This window comes from Callorhinchus milii, unplaced genomic scaffold (genome assembly GCF_018977255.1).
Source record: "Callorhinchus milii isolate IMCB2004 unplaced genomic scaffold, IMCB_Cmil_1.0 Scaffold6, whole genome shotgun sequence".
Lineage (NCBI taxonomy): Eukaryota > Metazoa > Chordata > Chondrichthyes > Chimaeriformes > Callorhinchidae > Callorhinchus > Callorhinchus milii.
Genome location: NW_024704747.1, coordinates 5,854,921 through 5,877,655, shown reverse-complemented (window position 1 = coordinate 5,877,655; position 22,735 = coordinate 5,854,921). Strand labels below are relative to the sequence as shown.

The following is a 22,735-nucleotide window of genomic DNA, read 5'->3' as shown; positions in this document are numbered from 1 at the left end:
GCAAAACTGAAATGCATCTCAACGTGTGAAAGTACTTTCTACTGATTAATTATTTTGTTGGCACTCTTTAAAGTTTAATGCATGAATTCCTTCTTCTCCTGCAAGTGCGTTTCCCATAATGTTCTTTCAGAGCAGTCACACTGTATAAAATACCAATGTGAAATAAGAATCATCTGAACAAAATATCTGCCAAAAGCATTTTAAAAATGACAGATCCACAAAGCACGTGACATGTGGACGACAATGAGATGCAACTCACACTGAGGGAATGCAAAGAACCACTTTGATTGGTGTATTCTTTATAGAAAATACATAACACAAAATCAGTGGGTTTAAAAATCATCCATGTGAAATAGAAGCCTATTATAACTTGATAGTCAAGGCTAGCCTTGTAAGGGAGGTACAATTGCCAGTCAATGTGTCCGCACAGTGATATCACTAATCACATGGCTGGCCTGCTTTCTGTTCGTTTGGATATTTTGTAAAATACCAGGCTCCACATTGCAATCCAGTTAGAAAATAATCCACGTTGTAACTAAGAGGCACGTGATAATGGGGTAATGGGGTTCTACTGCTATAGTTTGGCTAAACATGCTGATGGGTTTCCTTGTGCATCAGGCACATCCAGGTCATGTTTACAAATATCTTATCCGAATTAGAATTCTAAAACGTTTTATTTGGGCCACACGATTGCTCGATGAATATTTAGCATTGTCGTCCTGTTATACTGCCTCAGGTACAAATGTAGCCCTTGATCTGAATATGGCCCAGCAAACAGGTGGACCAAGGGGCAAAACAGACAGGAAGTTAACTGGAAAACAGACTGCCTGGGAGACTGACTGGGGAGAAGTAACCTGGTATTCCATACCATTTTTAAAGATGATAATAATAATCCTTGCATTTGATATGACGCTTTCCACGTCTTCTAGACGTCTCAAAGCGCTTCACAGAATAGCCTGTAAAGTGAATTGACTGTATATTTGTGGCCAAATGCGGCCAATTGCGTACAGCAGTGTTCCACAAACAGTCGTGGATTGAAATGACCAATTTATTATTGATTTTTTTTGAGGAATTATTATCAGGCATGTGGAATAACGAAACTTGCCCAAGGTTTCACCCTGCCGGGAATCAAACCCAGGTCTCTTGCTTGCAAAGCAAGTGCTCTAACCACTGAACTACCGGACAAATAAAGATAAATGATAATAATCCTTGCATTTGAATTAGCACCTTATCCCGTCGTCAGAACATCTCAAAGCTCTTCACAGGATTTACTGTAGTGAGCAGCGACCATGTACTTTGTTGGCATTTGGGATTTTATTGTTATCTGGGTTTAATTCCAGTTGGAAGCATGTAAATAGCAATCGTCAACCGTATCTATAACAGTAATCATTGATAAGGGTGAAAAGTCATTAAGAAGAAATTTGTGGGTCAGCCTTGCTCAGTGGTAGCACACTCGTTTCTGAGTCTGAAGGTTGTGGGTTCGAGCCCCACATTAAGGACTTGGAATCCCTAGCCTAAGCTGATACCCCAATGCAGTGCTGAGGGTGTGTAGCATTGTTGGAGGTGCCGTCCTTCAGATGAGACATTAAAACAAAGTCCCATCTGCCCTTTTCAGGGGACATTAAAGATCCCTTAGTACTATTCAAAAAGAGAAGGGAGTTTCTCCCGACATCCTGTTCAGAAAATCCCCCAAATAAAATTGGTCATTCACATCATAGCTGTTCGTGGGACATTGTTGTGCATCCACAAATCCACTTTACAGTACAGTATATCCTGTGAAGTGCTTGGAGTCATCTTGACGAAGTGATAGGGCGCTATATCAACTGCAAGGATTATTTATTTCAGACTCTGCGCCTCCCATGTGCTGCACAAAAAGAATTACCCTTATTATGTTTTAAATCAATACTGCACAAACGCTCAATTCTTTATGTTTTATCCTATTCAACAGCACTGGTAGCTTTTACACAAAGGCCATGGTTCTACCTGGGCAGAAGCTGTGTTGCTTAATGTACAGCTAATTTTATGTGAAATAGGGGCTAAAATTGATCTACACTCAAGGAGGCAAAAATGTGACCTTTTATTTCCAAGAGCGCTAAATCTATGAATCTTAATACAGAGATCTATTCCTTTCAATTCCTATAATTTATTTGCAAATAGTTATTGGGATTCTGATCCTATGTATAATTAGCTGATAATTTTTCTGCACTGAATTATTTTACTGCAGAGCCGCTATGGCAGTCAGTCACATTCTGTGGCAGTAATGTTTCTGATAGGTGGAGTTACTGTGCTTTTAAATGTAATGCAGATGACACAGACTTGCGAGACCCGATTTCAGTTTCAATTGCGCTAATTATTGCTAGCACCTTGCTTTTTAAACCTTCTGAAGGCATGGGAGTATGGCCCTCCATAATTATTTTGTTCTCCTTAAATAAAAGGAAACGTTAATTATTAATGGCACAAAAAAGGAGGGTAAATAAAAAAGGCATGATTAAAACCCAATGCTGTATTAAGGATGTTTTAATTAAGTGAAAATGCTAATGTTGTTACCCTAAGTAGATCAGATTAAAACGATCCTTACTCTGAGTTATTGTAACTCATATTTTATGTTGCATTGCCTGTGACACCTAGAAAAGATTCACAGAAGAGATACAGCGGGGCCCATAAATGTTACAAAATAAATAACTCTTGTGACGGAGAATAAGAATTAATTTTCAGCTTCTTTTAATCATCATGGCGCTCTCTCTCTCTCTGTCTTTCTCTCTCTCTAACATTACATTTGCAATGGCGTACTGTGTGACAGTTGTTTTAATTTCAAAGAAACAGGGACACTGGCAAATTGATTTCTAGGCAAATCAGTGTAGTCTTGAATATTTGGGGGAGTATCTGCATTTCAGTTGACAGTAATTAGCATTAACTAATAAAGAATACTCACATTGCCACTCCAAAGAATTCATGTCTCGCTGTTGAGATGACAATGTCTGCCATGCACAGGACTTTGAGGTAGTTGTCTTTCCTGGCTTGGTAGCCCCAGTGCGAAACAGAGGAACCCAATTCCCTTCTGGCTTTGGCAAAGATGTCTTTAATGAGAAAAAATTATTCAACGATTCAATATGGTGCAAAAATTAACTCATATGTCAGCTTTGCTTCGTCTGAAGTTCAGGTTAATTAGCTTTTGCTTATTTTATAGAAGTTCTCCGAGTTGTTTGCTTGTATAATCAAGGCAAGCAAGCAGAACCGAATGCTGAGGTGCAAACGCTGACAGAAGCAAGACCCGCCTCACCATCCTCCCCTCTATGAAAAAGCCAACTGTCTGCTTCATAAAACTCGCTTAGCAGACAGTGAAACAAAATGGACTGTAAAGTTCGTTAAATGAAAATATTAAAAAAGAATTAAGCTAATGGAGATAAAATTAAAAGAAATGAGGCAACAAAAACATCACACCAAAAATGGCATCACTCTGACAGCTAAGTTTCCTAATGACGGACTGCATTCGGAAAAATTAAATGGCATTCCATGCTTAAATTTCTTTGGAAAGTAATGATCCATGAATGATGCTCACTCCAGGCATTTAGAAGGGAGGAAAAAAAGTGCTCAACAACAACAAAGAGGGCTCTGAGACTAACGAAGGGGCTTGCAACACAGAGAGGATGTTTTTTTTTCTAGGGGGGAGTGGGAGGGTAAAATCAGCAGGACTGGGCTATTTCCCACCTCTCTCTTGAATGCAGCATTACCTGGCACCTCATTAAAGGTCTCGCCAAGAACAGACACTTGAAAGCTTAGTCCCTTTTCCTTCAGCTTCAGCAGAGTCTTGAAGAAGACCTCGGGGTCTTTGTCATGTTCCCTTGAAACAGAAACAGAGTTCAGGCTTGTGAGTGGGCTTTGCAAGTTAAGTCAGACAGTGATTGCTAGATCGTGATGCATATCTCCTGCCCCCCCCCCACCACCTCCTTTTTCATCCAGTCTTATAGTCCTTTAACTCAACAAACTGCATTTAATACTGTGTAGCCCCGGTCACATAAAACAACAACAACAAGATTTCATTTATAAAGCGCCTTTCACGTCAGGAGGACGTCCCAAGGAGCTGCACAGTTGGGTCATGACCCGAGCAGGGGGGGAAATGGTCAGGGTGAGGGGAGGGAGCGAGGAGGGGGGAAATGGTAGGGGAGGGATGGGAGGGAGCGAGAAGGGGGAAGAGAGTCGAGAGGGGAGCTGAAGGCTCGGTCAAAGAGAAAACAACATAATTCCACTTAACCTGAGCGACTCTTAAGAATAGCATGAATTTTAGTTGATTTTTATGTCAATTTTATGTTAATAGATTTTTAAACCAAACCTTTAAACCTTGAAACGCCAATTTGTTGATCCTAATACCAGTGGCAGCGGCTGGGTGTGGGGAGGAATTGACCCAGAGGAGCTGTTGAGCTTTGCGCTGTGAACTGGAGTGATTAACATGCAGTTGAGATGAGAATTACTGAAGCACTGGGGGTTAATGACTGCGTGTCCACGTATTTCCCATTCTGTGAAGCACTTTGAGACGTCTCAATGACGTGATAAGGTGCTAAATCAAATGCAAGAGTTATTGTTATTGTTTATTCCCTCGTACCTAGGGCTCAGCACCTTATCCCAGCTGGTTCACCTGATGAAGTCAGCCTCATTTAATGTTTTCCACCTGCCCTTCCTTTGCCCCTCTGCTCGGCTAACTGAGGCTTGCTGTGTTCACATATCCTCTCCCCCAACAGCTTTGTTCCACCATTGGTGGCCAAGCCTTCAGATCCCACGCTCCTAACCTCTGGAACTCTCTCCCTCTACCTTTCCGTCTCACCCCTTCTTTATCTATCTTCTCACCTCATGATGTACCACTTAATCTCTGCCTATGGTCACATCTCCGACTTCCTTGCTCAGCGACTAACCCCCCCTCACACCCACACACCTCACCAGGCAATGTAAAGCACTTCTACTGAAGGGTGCTCGATAAATGCCACATGCTGTTGTAAATAAAAATACCCTCCCCAAAACCCACAGCAAAACCTCCACCAGAGGTTCTCCACCAACCCCACTTCCCCCCAAAAAAATGATAGAAAGACAAAAAAAATTTAAAAGTAATTAAAATTCAATAACATATTGAAATATGAAACTAATGTGAATTATCAGCCTTTCCCTGTTTAAGGTCTTTGTTTATCTGTTTTGTACATTCGTATGTTTACTCCTCCGTCCAGGGACTCACCTGCTCCAAACTCCAGACCCCTATCACACTAGTCCTCGACAGGCTGCACTGACTCCCTATCACAGATGGACCAACTTCAAGATCCTTTCGCTCACCTACAAATTGCTTCGTACCCTGGTAGCCCCCTACCTCTCTGACCTACTTACTCCCCACCCGCCACCCGCTGCCTCCGCTCGGCTGGTTCTGGCCTCCTGCTTGTCCCTCGTCCCCTCCGCTCCACCATCGGTGGCCGGGCTTTCAGCGAGTCGCTACCCCCTGAAACTTTGGAACTCTCTCCCTCAAGTTAACCATTCGTACATTTACTAACCAGGAAGATGGTGAAAGCCTGGTTCTGTATCAGTATTTGACAGATGCAGACGCTGAGTGCTATATCAAAGCTGATCTACATAACCGGGCTACACATCCCTTCACAAACCAACACATGATTCACTATTAGGTGGAGGCAGTAAAACATGTTAACAGCAGTTTGTCCCGAGGGGCGGGTGACTGCCATTCATTTCGGTGAAAATAAAGCCCCACCGGCTCCCCGAAGAAGTTTGCTGCCTCCAGTCTGTACAGAGGGCAAAGGCAAAATGCAGACAGCTCGGAGTTGTCTGATGTGGACTAAAATACAATGAATTAAAGTATAATTTCAGAGCAATGACACTGTATTTATTGCCTCTTCGTTCTCGCGACCGTTTCCTTAAGAGGGAAATGCTCGAGTAAAACACCTCCGATTTGAATTACAAATAAGGGTTTCAATAGATTTTTTTTTGAAAGTCAAGCGCTAATTAGTGCAAGATGGATTCACAGTTTTATTACACAGCTCTCTACCGCAACATTGATCAAAACCACAATCGGAACAGTATTAACTTTTTATCCTAGCACTTGTCCTGGAACATGCGAAATTCACATTTACCCTTCAGAGTGCATTTTTTCTATCTCCTGGACTGTCCGCCATTTCAAAATCCATCTCAAACGTTTTGAAGTCCTTAAATACTGCAACCTTGGGTAGCATCGTCTCCCCCTCCCCGCCCTCCCACCCCACTTCCAAAAAAAAACCTGCAGACTTTTCTTTCGTAAACCAAAGTGAAAACTCATATTTATTGCATTCGTGGTCGTGGCGAAGGATGGTAAACAAAATGCTATCATGCCCAATGGAAGGTTAAAAGATCAAACTCGGAGCCTAATCTGCTTCAGAAAATACAAAACTAATTATTTTTTATAGAGCAAGAACATCAGCGTTTACAAGGACTGTGGATTTAGACTACAATAGCTTTTCGCTGAAGGTCAAATGTCTCTGTTACATTTTAATAATAATCTAAAGCAGCACCTCTAACTATACCATTTCTGCGGGGTTCATATTAGGCTCCTAAGGTGTGGTATTAACAGAGCTTATTTATTTTAATTTCAGAGGCTCTTATTTGCCCATTCCCTTGTGGTAAAGCTGATTTCCATGATGATTCCCTTCTTAATTTTAATACCCTTTTTAACTCATCATATAGACATTAGAATTTTCCAGGAAATAATGGAACTCCCGTGCAGGAAGAAAAAAACAACTGAAGGGATGATGGTAAACTAGCTTTTGCAATTAATTGGTGTATGGCAGTGCACGTGTCTGATAACAGAATTTTTTCACCAAGGAAAGCGAGGTTAATTAATGTATGAGCTGCATCTACCAAGATGCTGAATTTAGTATTTTTCCCCCATGCTGTCTTAAGTGCCTTGATTTCCCAGTAATGACCTAGTTCTTCTAATGAGTAACATTAACCCCTGGCTGTATCTGTCCAGGACTTAATTGTCAACTGAAGCTGAAATAGAGGGAGTTTGGCGATCAGCAGGTATGTGGCACATTAACACATGCCATCTCAGGTCCTAATAAATAAATCTGTTGCCATGGAAATGGTAACATTGTCTGTGTTTGCCTCTCCTCACCTTTTGAATAATGCTCTATTGGTCCCACGAGTGGAATCGGTGGGGAGGGTGGGGTGATGAGGGGCGGAGAGGTAGGAGGAGGTGGAAATTAAGAAATGACAGAATATAAAGAGGAATAATAGCGATACCAAAAAACGGGTCATTTTCAAGGAGATGGGATCGGACGTGTTTAAAAAGAACACATAGAAGTAGTTCATAGATTTATGTGTGACGAGGAATATTTTCTAACATTTTTTAAAAATGTCTGTGTACTTCAACTTTGTGTATCTACCTTTACCTATGTTTTTACCTCTCTCCTCTAAACCCCTCCACTGCAACCCAACCCCCCCCCCCACCCCCCCACACACACACACAGATACACACACCTCCTTTCTGGTCCCTTGTATCCCTTAATTAACAAACCTGACATTAAAGTAACCAGCTAGAAAACGCAGGGAACCTGGTGACATTTGAAAAAGTGTTTTATCATGAAATTATCCCAACAGAGTCCATCCTGCAAGATAACATCATCATCAATACTCCATGCATCCCCCAACAGCTCAAGCACAATATTGCCTGCCATTTATCTGTTGTCAGCATAGGTTACAAACTGTAATCCTTGACTGCCTTGGAATTAGAATGTCTTTGATGTCCCCACAAGAGTTTTTGCCTGAAGGCTTTACCAATGCTCTGCAGCTCAATGTTTATTCCTCATAATCTTCCTCTCATCTCCAGGCTACCGGTGACAGATGGTTATGTGCACACAATAGTATTAGAGTTTGATATTTTTTGCTCTCTATACAACAAATATCTATCAGATGTGGGCCAGAAAGCTGACATAGCTCACTTAGGTAATGGCAACAAACAGCTTGGCTTGATGTTTTTGTCATTTTTTTCTGCTCTCTGCTTGTTTTCGCTCTAAATTCTCGAAGGTAAAGTACATTAACCTCGCTGACTTTTTATCAGAAATGTACACCGACGGAGCAGTGAGCTACCATCGTTTTATTACGACTTTTGGTTTGTAGAACTATATTAAATGTCAATGTACAGTTTTTCCCCATATGTTAATATCTCCCCATCCACGTACACGAGCCGTATGGGAGACGGGAGCACTAGGGCAAAGCTGGGGAAATGAATAACTCGTGCTGTATATTAGATTTGTGCTTGTTTCCAAACTGCATGTTCCTCAAAGCATTGCTATACCCCCCTCTGATTTCAAAGGATGCCCTAAACAGAAGCTATGCTTCCACAACCCTCTCAATCACCGCTGTTATTTAAGAGTGTATTAATCTCGTGCTGGAATTGCTGCTTGCTGCGGATCTATGTTTGTTGTGATTAAAAATTCTGTCCTAAATACTACGTGCGCACTTATATATACATCAGTGATCCAGGGGCTGCAGGTATAAGTGGAAACGTTTGGCAGCTAAATACATTTAATTATTTTTAGAAGAAGTGAAATATGGAAATACTGACTTAATTTTTTTTTTAAAAAATGAAATCACATTATGGCGTGATTTCTAAACTAATTCCATGACAATTTATCCCCCGCTAAGGCTTTATGCTATGTCACCAGAAATGTCACATTTTGTTTCTTAAGGCTCTGCAGTCAAAGATGAAAATCCCTTTAGATACCGGCTGCTGCAGATCAGCTATGAAAGCTTCTGGAGTTTTAATGTACTGGAAGTCAAATCCGTGTAAAGACGATTTACTTTGCCGGTGTGTGTACTTATTGCTTCACCTGTAAACAGTTGCTCCATGAAAATCTGACCCACTGATTCTCTGAGCATCTCTTCAAAAACAGCTCATAATCTCGGATGAAGCCAACTCTAATCAGGCCACATGCAGATTAAACAAACTAGGAGATAACTGAAACAAAGTTCATGTTCACCACTGGAAGATTAACGAGCAGTTTCACCACCCCCCCACTCCTTCTCTCAACCCCCCCCACCATTTCCCTTAATCCCAATTTACTTCCTTCCCATAGCACTCAAAGATGAACTCTAAGAGTGTATGTTTGTGGTGATTATCTGGGCAGTCGATTTCTACTTGGTTTAGAAGAGATTACAAGATACAGCTTTGTCGGCGATGATATCTGGGACATGCTTTGCAAAGTTAGCGATGTGGCAAGGTTACCGCTCGGAAAGTACTCACCACCTGTGAGGCCAGACAATATGTAAAGGCTTATCCTCGGCTGCCACATTGCTCTTTCCTTCCAAATTCCCACCCATCATGCTGCAGGGGTTAAAGGCCATATGTTCCTTATCTCTTTCTTCATGATAAGCAATTGGATCTTCAGTCTGTTTGATACAGTTTGGCTCTGTCAGTGGTTCTGCCTGGATTAATAGTCTGTCGTGTTTCCTGACGAGCTGTTTCTCAACATATCCAGGTTCCAGACTTGAAAGCCTTTCCTCCATCAATCCATCTCCCTCTTCACTGTTTCGTAACACAAACGGACCCTTCGCTGTTTCGTCACCTTGAAGACCTGTTGCCTGCTGACTGTGGCGAGTTTTATGTGCTGGCAGGAATCTGTAACAGCAACAACAACAAATTATATTTGTATAGCTCCTTTCACATCGGGAGGTCGTCCCAAGGCGCTGGACAATCAGGGATTTTAACGAGAGGTTAGATTGCAATGTGATTGTCATACAAGCAGCGAAGCTGAAACGGAGCATTGCACAAACAGCGAGCAAGACACCAGGGTAGGCAACGGGGTGAAAAATGCCTAGTTTCAAAACCAATCCGATTAGATGAGATAATTATCACATCAGATCTGTTATTGGAAAAAGTTCCTCATAACAGACTATACCTACGGATCATTGTCATTTCTAGGTTCGGGGTGGGGGGATTAAAGGAAATTACTATGGAATATTACACACACACACACATATGCACACACCAACAATCCCAACCTCTAAACAAGATAAGATAAACATCATTGGGAGCATAAAAACATAAGAATTGTTTGACGAAAAAAACACCCTCCAGTTCGCCTTCGGGCGAACTGAATGCAGTCGCATTCATGTGTCGTGTCCCAAACTATATACTGTATCCCAAGATATTATTTCCTAAAATAAACTTATAAATTTGCTTTTGAATGAATTAACACTTTCTGCTTCCACCGTCTCCCTCAGAAGCCTGTTCCATACACTTACTATTCGCTCACTGAAATAGTGTTTGCGCAGATATGTTTTGAATTTATCACCCCCCCCACCCACCACTTCAATTGTAGGCCATATAGCATTTGACTATAATGTACTGTCCCCGGACTAAAGCTGTGTGAATAGCACCTCCCGGAGAAGTTTGGAAAGTCCAAGGCTGGCGCTACTTTGTGAGAGGACCACAGACATCCCAGTCCACTTCACAAGGAGTTAACGCAGAACGGTTTGTTGTTATGGAGCGTGTTAATAACAGCAAAGCTCCGTCGTGTTAATCTTTTCATTTCAGCATCCTTGTCCACAGAGATGGAAGAGTCTCATATTTAAAACACTCTGTTAAAGATTACCGCCAGGCTTGCATCCAGCAGATGAAATTCTGTAGGATAAGGGGAAACTGCATAAAAGAATTTAATGGACTGGCATTTCTGCTGAACTGATTATGTGGAAAAATCTGCTTATGTTTTTTGACTGTATTCAAGCAGTGGATTGTAATGTGATACACAAACTATTTCACTTGAGATGCAAAACAGGTTGGTTTGTCATATAGCTCTGTTTGCTGGTATTAAAAAGAATGCATTTTCTGGAGAAATGTTTGGTTAGACAGCTGCACACTCTCTTTTTAGGATTAGTCCCAACATTTATATATTACTGGAAAAGGTACTTAGGGAAAAGTCTGCACTGTGTCATCGTTACAATAAATAATGTGGCAGTCCTTTATCTGCAATGTGTATGGAATAAGGAGTCATTCACAATCTTCCAGATTTGCGGATGTGTATAAGACAGGGAGGGAGGGAGGGATGGGTAGGGAAGGGAAGGGAGAAGTGGGGAGGAGAGCAGTCAAAAGGTTTAATTCTCTTCATTCGGGACAAACGTTGATAAACTTGTTTTTTTTTTAAAAAAAGCTGGTCGTTTCGAAATTGGTGGTGTGTTTGTCAATGGCTTTTGTCGGGTTCCACAAGTTCACAGCAGACACTGTCTATGTTCCTTCACAAACCGCTTTTGAGGGTGCGAGACCCAGTTTCAGTCAGAAAGTAGGTAGAAAGTTAGTAAAGAAGCAATTAATAATATAATAATAATCTTTGCATTTGATATAGCGCCTTACCACGTCTTTGAGACGTCTCAAAGTGTGTTGTCAGCACCTGGTGTGTGTGTGGGTGTGTGTATAGTGTGCCGGAGTGCATTTAGTTTGTAATGAACTTTTTCGCTCCTTTTTTGAACTGGAGGAAGCTAATAAAATAGTAAACGGAGGGAGTAGGCTCGATGAGATGAATGTTCCTGTATTCCTGGCTTAAGTTGCATCAAAGCTACTTGGAAAGCTGTTTGAAAAGAAGCGGGAGAGCTGGCGCTGCTTTGGTTTTAGTCACTGTTGATATGCTTTTCTCTCTCCCTGTGTTTGTGAACTCCCTTCGCTCCACCCACTTTGATATAAACACAGCAGTTTCACCCAAAGGAGGGAGAAACTCTTGACTGGTTCAAGCTGTATGACAGAGCAGATGTGCAGCATAAACAGTGTGACTGTCGGCCTCAGCAATCGCTCCAAGGCAGCACCAAACAAATGCTCGCTAACCGCGGAGTTCAATATGAAATTTAAAATATTTTAAAGAGGAAGACAGATTGACCCAAACAAGCAAACGGGGGTTACAGCCAATGACAATTCTTTGAACGTTTGATATTTAAGAGGTTACGGACTGTAATGGAAAGTTTCCTCCAAGTTTTTTTTTAGGGTTCATTTTATCAGCCTTGAAACACCGAAGAACTGAGTGAATGCACTGAGGATCTTAAGTCAAGTCTGTTGCTTTCGTGACTAAGTCACTGGGGATGGTAAATGGCTTCAATTGTTAAAACTACATGAACAGAGAAAAGCTTATGTTTTCTAAAATTCTAGCATTTCATATAACATTTCTATTGCAGGCAAAGAAAATTATCATCAAGTATTGGTAATGTTAATTGCTTTTGCAATAATTGTCGAGAAAGGATTTTCAGTATATCTGAACATGCGATTTTTCAGGCATTTTCAAACGTACATTGTACACCGCAACAGTTATCAAGCGTTCAAGCAGGTTCACTGCCTGGTGCCAAATCATTGCAGCAATATGATCTTGTTAAATATTTTACATGAAGAATGCCTGATGCAAAAGCATTGATAGTAATTATACATCAGGGATATCAAGAAAAAAAACAATTTTAGTACTGAGAAGAATGCAGAAGAGACCTCGTTCAAAATTTGTGGATTGCAAGCCGTTATTTCTTGCACACGCACTTTCACACGCACACACACACACGCATATATCATATAACTGAAGAACATCGATAACAATTGCGTATATATATATATACATCCCCGCCACCCCGCCACACCACATACATAAAATATGCTTTTCAACAGTGTCATTACTGCACACCATCACTTTGACTACGTGCAGCAATTCACAGCTCAGAACGCAGAACTCCTCATTGCAATTCTCTCCTGAAAAGCTTACAAACCCCCTTCTCAAGTCTTACTGAAATCCATCAAGCAATCAGCTGTGGGTCAGCAAATTGACAGTAAACCGTTTTCATGAAGGATTGGTTAGTCAGCATTTTTTTTAATAAAAAAAATTCCCCAAAGTTGGACTTCCAACATTTCTGCCCTGAAAAGACTCACGCAATAAACGCTGGATTCATCTTACTGAATAAATTAGAATCAGAATGGTTCACTTCAGACACATTTTTGCAGGAATCAGACCTCTTCAGATAGGTGGAAACCCATCACCATGCTTAAGATTCTACGAACCAGACAGAGGACCATATATGTATGGCATGGAAATGTCTCTGCATCTGTATTGGAATGCGTACTGTCTCTCCAGAGCAATGCACACTGCTTTCCTAATTCTGGAGAGTATTAGGTGCAGGATGGCAAGAGCCAAAAGCTTGGAGGACACCAGAGTGTGTGTTGGGGTAGTTGTTGGGAGTTCAACCGGCTAAAATTACAAAGCTTGTTATTGAAAGCAGTGTTATTGATACAAGGGTCTCACTCCTTGTCCAGTTACAGTTACCCAAACATACAGTCAACCACATATATAAACAAAATGCATACCGCATTTCTACCTCTCCGCCCCCCATATATAAATAATAATAATAATAATAATCCTTGCATTTGATATAGCGCTTTTCACGTCAGGAGGACGTCCCAAAGCGCTTCACAGAACACACTGTAAAGTGAATTGACTGTATATTTGTGGGCGAACGCGGCAGCCAATTGCGCACAGCAATGTCTCACAAACAGTCGTAGATTGAATATGACCAATTTATTATTGTTTTGTTTTTGGAGGGATTATTATTAGGCTCTGTGTGGAGTAAGGAAACTTGCCCAAGGTTTCGCCCTCTGCCTGGAATTGAACTCAGGTCTCTCACTTGCAAAGCGAGTGCTCTAACCACTGAGCTACAGGACTCCACAAATATACTAACCTTTGATACTTGTCTGGCAAATTGGGCTGATTTTATTGCACAAGGTGTTTGTTTGACTATTTGGAAAGAGATACACAGTGAGGTCTCTGGCTATTTTTCCCTGGAGTTTTATTTATGGGGAAAAAAATCTGGAATCTAAACCAGGATAAGGAAACTAGCCAGGGGTGGGGTAATTTTGAGCAAGGAATGCCTTAATGTTTCAATCATGTTTTGCGTCACTCTGCCTATGGATCTTCCAAACGGCAGACCTTCAATTAATTTCTCAGCTATCTTGCTGCATTTCAACCGTATCTCTTCACAAACCCAATCCTCAATCTTCACCGAACGTTTCACTTTCTTTTGGAATTTTTTTTTAAAGTGACATCTATTTAGGCAAGTCACAAATACTTTTTGCCAAGCGATGAACAATGTATCATTAATATTTATTGTGCTGGCTCAAACGATCAGACCCTGTTTACATTTATACTAAAATGCATCAATATAATACTATGCGAGTTGGGCTCCATTAACAAGCTCTGGAATGTGACTCCTTTCATTGCACTCAAGTCATTTTGCGGTCAAGGTCAATATTTTTTTGCAAGGATTTAGAGATTCTTTGCATGTGACTTGCACCATTACAGCAGGACGGCAAGAGCTCCACTTCAATATTCAATGTGGTTTTTCCTGCACATAGAAGTCACCAGAGAATGGAAGTACCTGGAATTCCGGTTTCTTTCTTGTGCAGAAGTTCAAGGGTACAATTACCGGTCACTTGCAGAGCTAGGGATCTGACGGAACCAGCCGCAAGGCTCTAGGAAACCTCTAACCTGCCTTTTAGTGTGCGTCAATAAAACATTTCTCCAACACTTTCTGTGCTCTCGACAACCAAAGGGGTCAAATGTGAGACATCTGCTTTTTCCACTCAGCTGTACTCTGTTCTGCCACCTAAATCACAAAACAAAACATAACCAACGAGTCCCTGGCTTGAAAGCTCGAGGGATCCAAAATGAAGTTAAAAATTGGATTATCAATTGGCTGGATAATACGGCAGCTGTGACCCGCAACATCCCTCTGGGATTGCTCCTGAATATTTATTAATGACTTCAACAAAGGTATTGTAAGTAGAATGTCTTAAGTTCGAGGACGACATCAAGTCATGCGTCAGAGCAGGTTGATCAAAGGAGAAGGATATCAAATCAAGAATCCTTAAAACTGCTCCGAGAGGTACCAAAGTACACACAACTTGCATTTCTACAGGGCCTTTCACATTGAAGAAATACTCAAATTGTTTTTGTGACTGAGAAAAGGCACACAGGGTAAAAAGAGCAAACCATGATTGCAACAGTTAAATACAATAAATATATAAGGAGCACAGGAAAAACAATATTCATTGTGCTGGATGCCCACAAGTTTAAGGGCTATCGCATTGCTTGGCACCAAATACCTGGAATACTAAGCTATATAAATAGTGTATCCCAAAATATCTGCTATGGTTTTAGAACAAGTGATGCTAAACCACTTGGAGAAGTGTGTCCGGTTGTGGTCACCAAACTTACTGCAGTACAAGATTGAGCTATTTTGGAAAGATCCCTGAAAAACGCAGTCAAGGTGGAAATGGGTATGAAATCAATTAGCCTTGAAGAGACCGTTGAAGAGATCGTAAGGCACTCTGTACATTCTAAAAGACTAAGATGTGGGGCATGATTAAAGATTTAAAAATCATGAAAGGGAATCGGTATTTCAGATTGAGGCAAAATTCTTTGTGCTGAATCAAAACGGAACAAAGAGGAGATGAAAGCTATACTTAAGGAATACAACAACAACTTGGATTTATATAGCGCCCTCCAAGCCAGACGGTGTCTCAGAGCGCTTCACAGTAACGGATCCCGGGGCCGAGCCAGCGGGAGGGGGAGGAAGGTGACCAAAGGTGCAGTCGAAGAGAACGGTCTTCAGCAAAGACCTGAAAATAGGAAGAGAGAGAGCGAGGCGAAGGGAGTGAGGAAGGGAGTTCCAGAGCCTCGGGGCGTAGTGGCTGAAGGCACAGCCACCGAGGGTGGAACGGAGGACTTGGGGGACAAGGAGGAGGCCAGACCCGGAGGAACAAAGGCAACGGGTACTGTTTTGAGGAGAGAGGAAGTCAGAGAGGTGGGGGGGGGGGTGCAGAGGAGTGGAAGGATTTGAAGACAATAGTGAGGATCTTGAAGTCAATCCTCTTTGGGACAGGCAGCCAGTGCAGTCTGACAAGGACTGGGGTAATCGGGGTGCGGAGCTTGGTGCGGGTGAGAATGTGGCCGGCAAGAGTTTTGAATAATCTGGATTTTATGGATGGTAGTGGATGGGAGGCCAGCGAGGCAGGCATTAGAATAGTCCAGCCGAGAGGTGACAAATAACATTCTTAACCCATAATATAATACCACCCAGGGCAGATAATCTGGATTTGCGTTCCTCTGTGCATTTTGCATAGAGACAGCAAACACATCGCCTGATAAGAAACTAGGCTATACAGCTAAGAAAGGTCCTCGGTTCAATCTTCAATCTGTACTAGATTAGTAGAGTTCAGATAGAGCACCTAACATTGGTCTCACTGTGCCCTGGATGACAGTGAGGGTAAAACAAGACCCTGATTTACCTGTGTATCTTAATGCAATATTGACCTTTGGTTTGCGTCCCTATTGAACCAGTAAGGCCATTCAGAAAAATATACAAGAGTAAAATAGCAAGAGGAACAATACAGATATTTTATGAGAGATGACAACTGTTGCTCCTGCAGTTCTGATACTGATGGATCTGAGGCACAGAAGAAATTAAATTACATACGAGATCTTACAGTGTTCCAAAAGTTTGTGTGGCTCCAGTCATAAGATTCTACATCAACAAAGCTCGGCCGTCCTGCTTTCATGCGACTATATTTATTGAGTCAGTAAAAATCTGCATGTTATTAAACACTGGAGGCACTTTTCATGTTTTTTCCGTGTGAGATATGTAAAAAGCATTTGATATTTTAGTGGTCAGCACCATTGTACTGAGTAAAAACAACAACAACAACTTGAATTTGTATAGTGCCCTTCATGCAGAGCAGCATCTCAAAGCTCTTTAAAAACAAATAACCTACTGGACATGGGTTAGAAATTTAGTAGCCAAACTCCTACTTTGATGCCCCCACAAGATCAGTTTGCTCGGTTTACATCGGGGGCTGTGGTCTTAGATGTAACCCTTTAACCCACCTGATCTCACCTGTTCCAGTTGTTTATTACCCTCTGAGTAAATTCAGGCTCCAGTACACAAAAAAAAATTGGTAATTTCAATCCACGACTGTTTGTGAGACACTGCTGTGCGCAATTGGCTGCCTCGTTTTGCCCACAAATATACAGTCAATTCACTTTACAGTCTATTCAGTGAAGCGCTTTGAGACGTCTAGAAGACGTGAAAAGCGCTATATCAAATGCAAGGATTATTATTATCATTATTAGTAGTATTATTATCTCCTTTATCACTGCTATGTTCTGAGTTAAAGCCAATCGAAGGATCTGTTCTCCATTTGTGAAGTGCAAGAGGACCTAGCAAATCCATTCAGCCCTGGAACTGCCTGAACACTTTCTAGATGGTTTGTGCTGACTCTATCCTTCTTATTTTCTCTCTTGTATCCTACCACCAATTCTCTCCGATGATATGTAACGCCTTACAAAGATAAAGAACCAAAAGCGTGGTTAAAGACCAGAAACAAAAAGCTCAGATCAAGAGAATACAACTGCTGAGTGGCCATCATAGTGAACTGTGTATATAAACTTATCCAATTTCATGCTTTTCAATAGCTTTATTGAATGTTTTTAACCTCCTGGCTGGGTGTTTGCCCGAGTGCATCTTTTGATATTATCATACACGTTTTCTTAATTGTTGGACATATACATACACAAATGGACTCAGTGGGAGAACTAATTCTGGGCTGTCATTGACTCAATCCACTTCTGCTAACTGAGCTGAATTCACATTGACAATGCTACACGATTGATAAAGTTAAGATTATTCTACGAGGACGGCAGAGATTATACTGGGGCGATTATAGGGCCAACAATAAGGTCGATCTGGGTCATGGTCAATTTCCACAACCATAAGAACATAAGAATTATTTTTTGCTAGGCGAAAGAAGACCAAGGTCCATCTAGTTTGCTTTCTTGGCAGTTGCTTGATGTGTCGTGTGCCAAACTCTATACTGTATCCTGAGATATTATTTTCTCGCAGAAATCTATCTAATTTGTTCCTGAGACAAATCACATTTTCGGCTTCCACTATCTCCCTTGGGAGTCTGTTCCATAAGTTTACTACTCAGTTACTGATGTAGTGTTTCCATAGGTTTGATCTGAATTTACCCACCCCCTTCAATCGCAGGTCGTATCCTCTGGTTTAACTGTTCAGTACAAGATAAAGCAGCTTATCAGTGGTGTAAAGGTGCAAAGCAAACTCTCAATGGCTATTGTGGGGACAGCTGTGAAAGCACACATGTGCACAACACACTCTAGTACACAAACACCCACTAACTATATATCATAGAACCATAGAATCTTACAGGACAGGAGAAGGCCATTCGACCCATCGTGCCTATGCCAGCTCTTTGAAAGAACTATCCAGGTCCCCTGCTTTAACCCATAACCCTGTAATTTTTTCTCTTTCATGTACCTATCCAATTCCCTTTTGTAAGCTGCTCTTGAATCTGCATCCACCACCCTTTCAGGCAGTGCATTGCAGAGCTACTGAAGAGTTCAGAAACATCGGGGCTGTGGTCATAGATGTAACCCTTTAACCCACTCTTGACATATAGAGGACATTGAAATTTCACCCTCAAGGTTTATACCACACCTTCAGATCCGACTTCACAATAACCTTATTGCCTGCTCACCACAACAAAACACTTCAGTGTTTGTCATTTATGAGAAAGAACAAATAGCTGAAAATAATTACACTTCAAGGTTGTTTCGATTCTCTTAAACTATTTGAGCTTTACTCTCGTATGTGCCAATTTAGGACCATTTCTTTGACATATCATCATGTAACCCACTGACAGCATTTGATATCCCCTAAATATATCCCCTTCTTGAACAAGCTTGCTGTGTTTGGCATTGTATTGTGTATTCTTCTGCATCTCACCAAATGCTACATCTTGGTTATTTATCCACTTAACCTTTTAACTGGCACTATCCTGTATTTGCTCAAAATGCCTTTGATAGCATAACCCTATCTGTCGGCTCCCACTGCTACCCGCTTTTCTCTGTGCACCCAACAGCATTGCCATCTGCTTGCCATTTTGCACGTGCCATAGACTTAAACAGACTCTGAATTGGTTTTGTAATAATGCAAATAGATAGCGGAGGGAATGTGTGTGTGTGTTTGTGTGTGTGTGGTGGGTGAGGGGGGAGCGTTAGGGCAGGAAATCAATAGAAAATTATAAATACAAATTTGAGGAATCATAATTTACATATTATTATATTAGTATACACCTTCACCAGAAATGTTGCTCTGATTGATGACAAGTTAAATTCATATTTTGGGACGGAAATTATTGAAAGAATAACTTTGTGTTTGGTGCACTTAACAGACAAGGTGCATCTTTTACAGTACATTACCTCAAAATCCACAGCTATAAATGAGCACAGAGAATTCAGTGACTTTACCCTCCATAATGGATAATTATCACTCACAGTATGGGATTTCATAAATGACGAGGGTGGCAATTCAGCTACAAGCATAAACTTTCATCAGTGATTCTGCATCTTTTTGAACAGAAGCTCTTTTTACTTTCCTGCCAACATTTCAGTGAGCGGTGCTTTGCCCTCCGCTTGCTTTTACACTGCCAGGTGATCATATGCATGAGAATATGGAATGATCAGAAGCTAAGAAAACACAGAACGTGCAGTAAAATAAACGCAGTTCGGCTGCAAAGGGCCATTAATCTTGTAAAGTAACGTGGCTTTGCCTCGCACCAAGAAGGGTTAATGCCAATCTAATGACTGCAAATTTTTTCCCTCAAAAAAAACCCTAGGATTTTTTCAATGTACTCTACTTGCCTTTGATATCCAAGTAGTCGAAAAAACTCCCAGAGTTTACTGGGAGCTCTTTTATAGATATATATTTTTAAAAGCAAACATCTGGTTAAAAAGCAAAATGTGAGCTTGTGCAGCTGTTCTATTCCTCTACGTATCTATGTGCACTTTTGAGCCGCTAACAAATCCACCCCTTCCCTCCTCCCTCCCACCCATCCCAACTGAATAAACTTTCTTTCCAATAATCCACAGTCCACTTCGGTAACGACCCAAAATAACACTTCACTTCAATGTACACATTACAGTAAAACTCGCGCTGTAAAAGTCTGATCTGTATAAATCGTATAATCCCTCAACTCTTATATCTGCCCAAGTCCCGTTCAAAGGTTCATGTTCTATGCAAGTTTGACACAACTCATACTTTGCATGTCATATTAAATGTAATAATAATAATCCTTGCATTTGGTATAGCACCTGATCATGTCTTCAGAACTCTGCAGCTCGTGTACTGTCCCGCACCAGGCTTCGGGACCACATCACTCCCACCCTCGCTCGCCTCCACTGGCTCCCCATCCCCCAGAGGATCGAATTCAAGATCCTCATCCTCACCTACAAGGTCATTCACGGCCTTGCTCCCTCCTACCTCTCCGACCTACTATCCCCCTACTTACCTGCCCGTACCCTCCGTTCCTCTGGCTCCGGTCTGCTCCACAGCCCCCGCCCCAACCGCCCTACCATCGGTGGCCGGGCCTTCAGCCTCTTAGCCCCGAGGCTCTGGAACTTCATCCTCCAGTGCCTTCGCCGCCTCCCCCTTTCCTCCTTCAAGGCTGGTCTCAAGACTTTTCTCTTCGACCATGCCTTCAGCTCCCCTCTCGACTCTCTACACCCTCCTCGCTCCCTCCCTTCCCTCTCCTCACCCTGACCATTTCCCCTTCTGACCCAACTGTCCAGCGCCTTGAGACGTCCTCCCGACATGAAAGGTGCACTATAAATGAAATCTTGTTGTTGTTGTTGTTCGAGACGTCTCAAAGCGCTTCACAGGATATACTGTAAAGTGTGGTGACTGTCTGTTTTGTGGGTGAAATGCGGCAGTCAATTGTGCACAGCAGTGTCCCACAAACAGTTGTGGATTGACTGATCAAATTACTTTTTTGGGGTGGGGGAGAGGGGGGACTTATTACTTGTCTTAAGTTTTGCCAGGTGTAGTCCCGACTGATACGACTTATGTGAGGTTCACTGTACATGCGCAAAGCCCATTGATTTTGAAGAGCACTGCTAACACAACACTTAAATTTGACATTGGTCCAACACACCTATGTTCCGCACAGAAGGAAACAAGGTAGGTAAATCTAGCAATGAGCACAGTAGTCCAGCTGTACCTGGAAGAGTACCTTGAAAAATAATACCTTTTAGAGTCTCGACTGTTCTGCCATGTCAAACTATTATTATTGCTGATCAAAAAAAAGTACTCCATCTGGCTCCATGACAGATTACTTTTGGGGCTTGGGATGTTTTTCTGGCACCAAATGGCGATCTCCGCAATTTCTTTTAATAAAATGAACGGAAAGATACTGATGTCATTGTACGATGAATGAAAACCACATTACAGCTGCTGGCTGTGCCAACAATATTTTTAAAGTGGATTTATTGATGATTGAAGGAGTTCAGGATTGCATGTAACAGAGTGTCATGAACGTTTTTCCCACCAACTAAAAAAAAAGGCTAAAAATATAGACTCCTCATAGAGAGGGGCCTTACATACTATAGCCAGTACAGGTTGTGCGTATTAGACAGATGAAGCAATGCATTTTTGCGTGCTTTCTTTTACACAACATTCCAGGTGAACATAAAACTGAATAGGCATTGTGTGTGTTTTATTTGAATGGGTTTTCAACGATTCTCTCCTCACTGTGTGTTTGTCATACAAGCACAAGCTCGACGTTCCCTTGTTGAAACGGAGAAGCAAAATGCATTCGTCAGCCTTTAAGAGCGATGGGAAATTGGTAAAGAAAGTGCTTCCAAATGTTGTGCAAGAACTTCCAAATGCACCAGAGAAAATAATTACTATATTACATTTCATACCACCTCCCTGCTTTTACAAGCTACTCGGGCTCATTGTACTGAGGGACTGTGTTAAAATTGTAGCCAGTCCTCATGGTCTAAGGGGAGAGAGGAATACGCAGAAAGATTTATTTGCTGATCTCAGCCTGAATTGATGGCATTTTCTCACCTCTGAAACTTGTTGGTTCCAACCACACGTCACGACTTTGAGCTGACGGTCTAGATTGACTTTCCAATACAGTGCTGGGAAAGCGCTGTGTTGTTAGAGGTGCCGTTCTGTGGCTGAGACATCAAATCAAGGTCTTGTCTGCCTGTTCAGGTAAACGTTAAAGATCCTATGACACTATTCGAAAAAAAATTTGGGGGTGCGGGAAGGGGGGGGGCTATTATTTGTCTAAGGTTTTACCCGGTGTGGTCCCAACTGATATGACTTATGTGAGGTTCACTGTACATGCGCAAAGCCATGTACGTTCAAGTAAATAGTTTCACGTGCGGGAGAGAATAACATGACCAGAACCACTTTAACGCGAGTTGCTCGGAGATTAAAATCATTAGAAAACGCTGTGAGCTCAGACTGGCTATAAGTGAAGCTTTGCTGTAGCCATGACAACTGTCTGGCCACAGTGCCCCAAAACAAACAAAACACATTGTGCAGTATCATCAGTGCGATAAACAACTCACAGCTATATAACCGAACTCACACACAAAATAAAACTTCTAAAACCCCTCACAACGAACACACACACAAACACAACCTAACACAAAGAGAACCGACACGCAATGAAGTAAACTTATGGAACAGGCTCCCTAGGGATGACAGTGGAGTAGAAAATGTTGTTTGTTTCAAGAACAAATTAGCTGGATTTCTGCTGGAAACTAATATTTCGGGACACGACATGTCAGGCGACTGCCAGGATGGTGGAAGGCGAACTAGATGGACATTG

The 22,735-nt window shown here is 41.7% G+C and overlaps 1 protein-coding gene across 1 annotated transcript in view; it reads right to left on the bottom strand.

Moving 5' to 3' along the window:
- Positions 1-22,735, bottom strand: part of gtdc1 (glycosyltransferase-like domain containing 1) — a 161,697-nt gene that overhangs the window by 20,982 nt on the left and 117,980 nt on the right. Inside the window, exons 5-7 of the mRNA XM_042336284.1 lie at positions 9,266-9,640; positions 3,732-3,841; positions 2,933-3,077 (exon numbers count right to left, since the gene is read on the bottom strand). Coding sequence (XP_042192218.1) covers positions 2,933-3,077; positions 3,732-3,841; positions 9,266-9,640 — 630 coding nt within the window. The remainder of the gene's footprint in view (positions 1-2,932; positions 3,078-3,731; positions 3,842-9,265; positions 9,641-22,735) is intronic.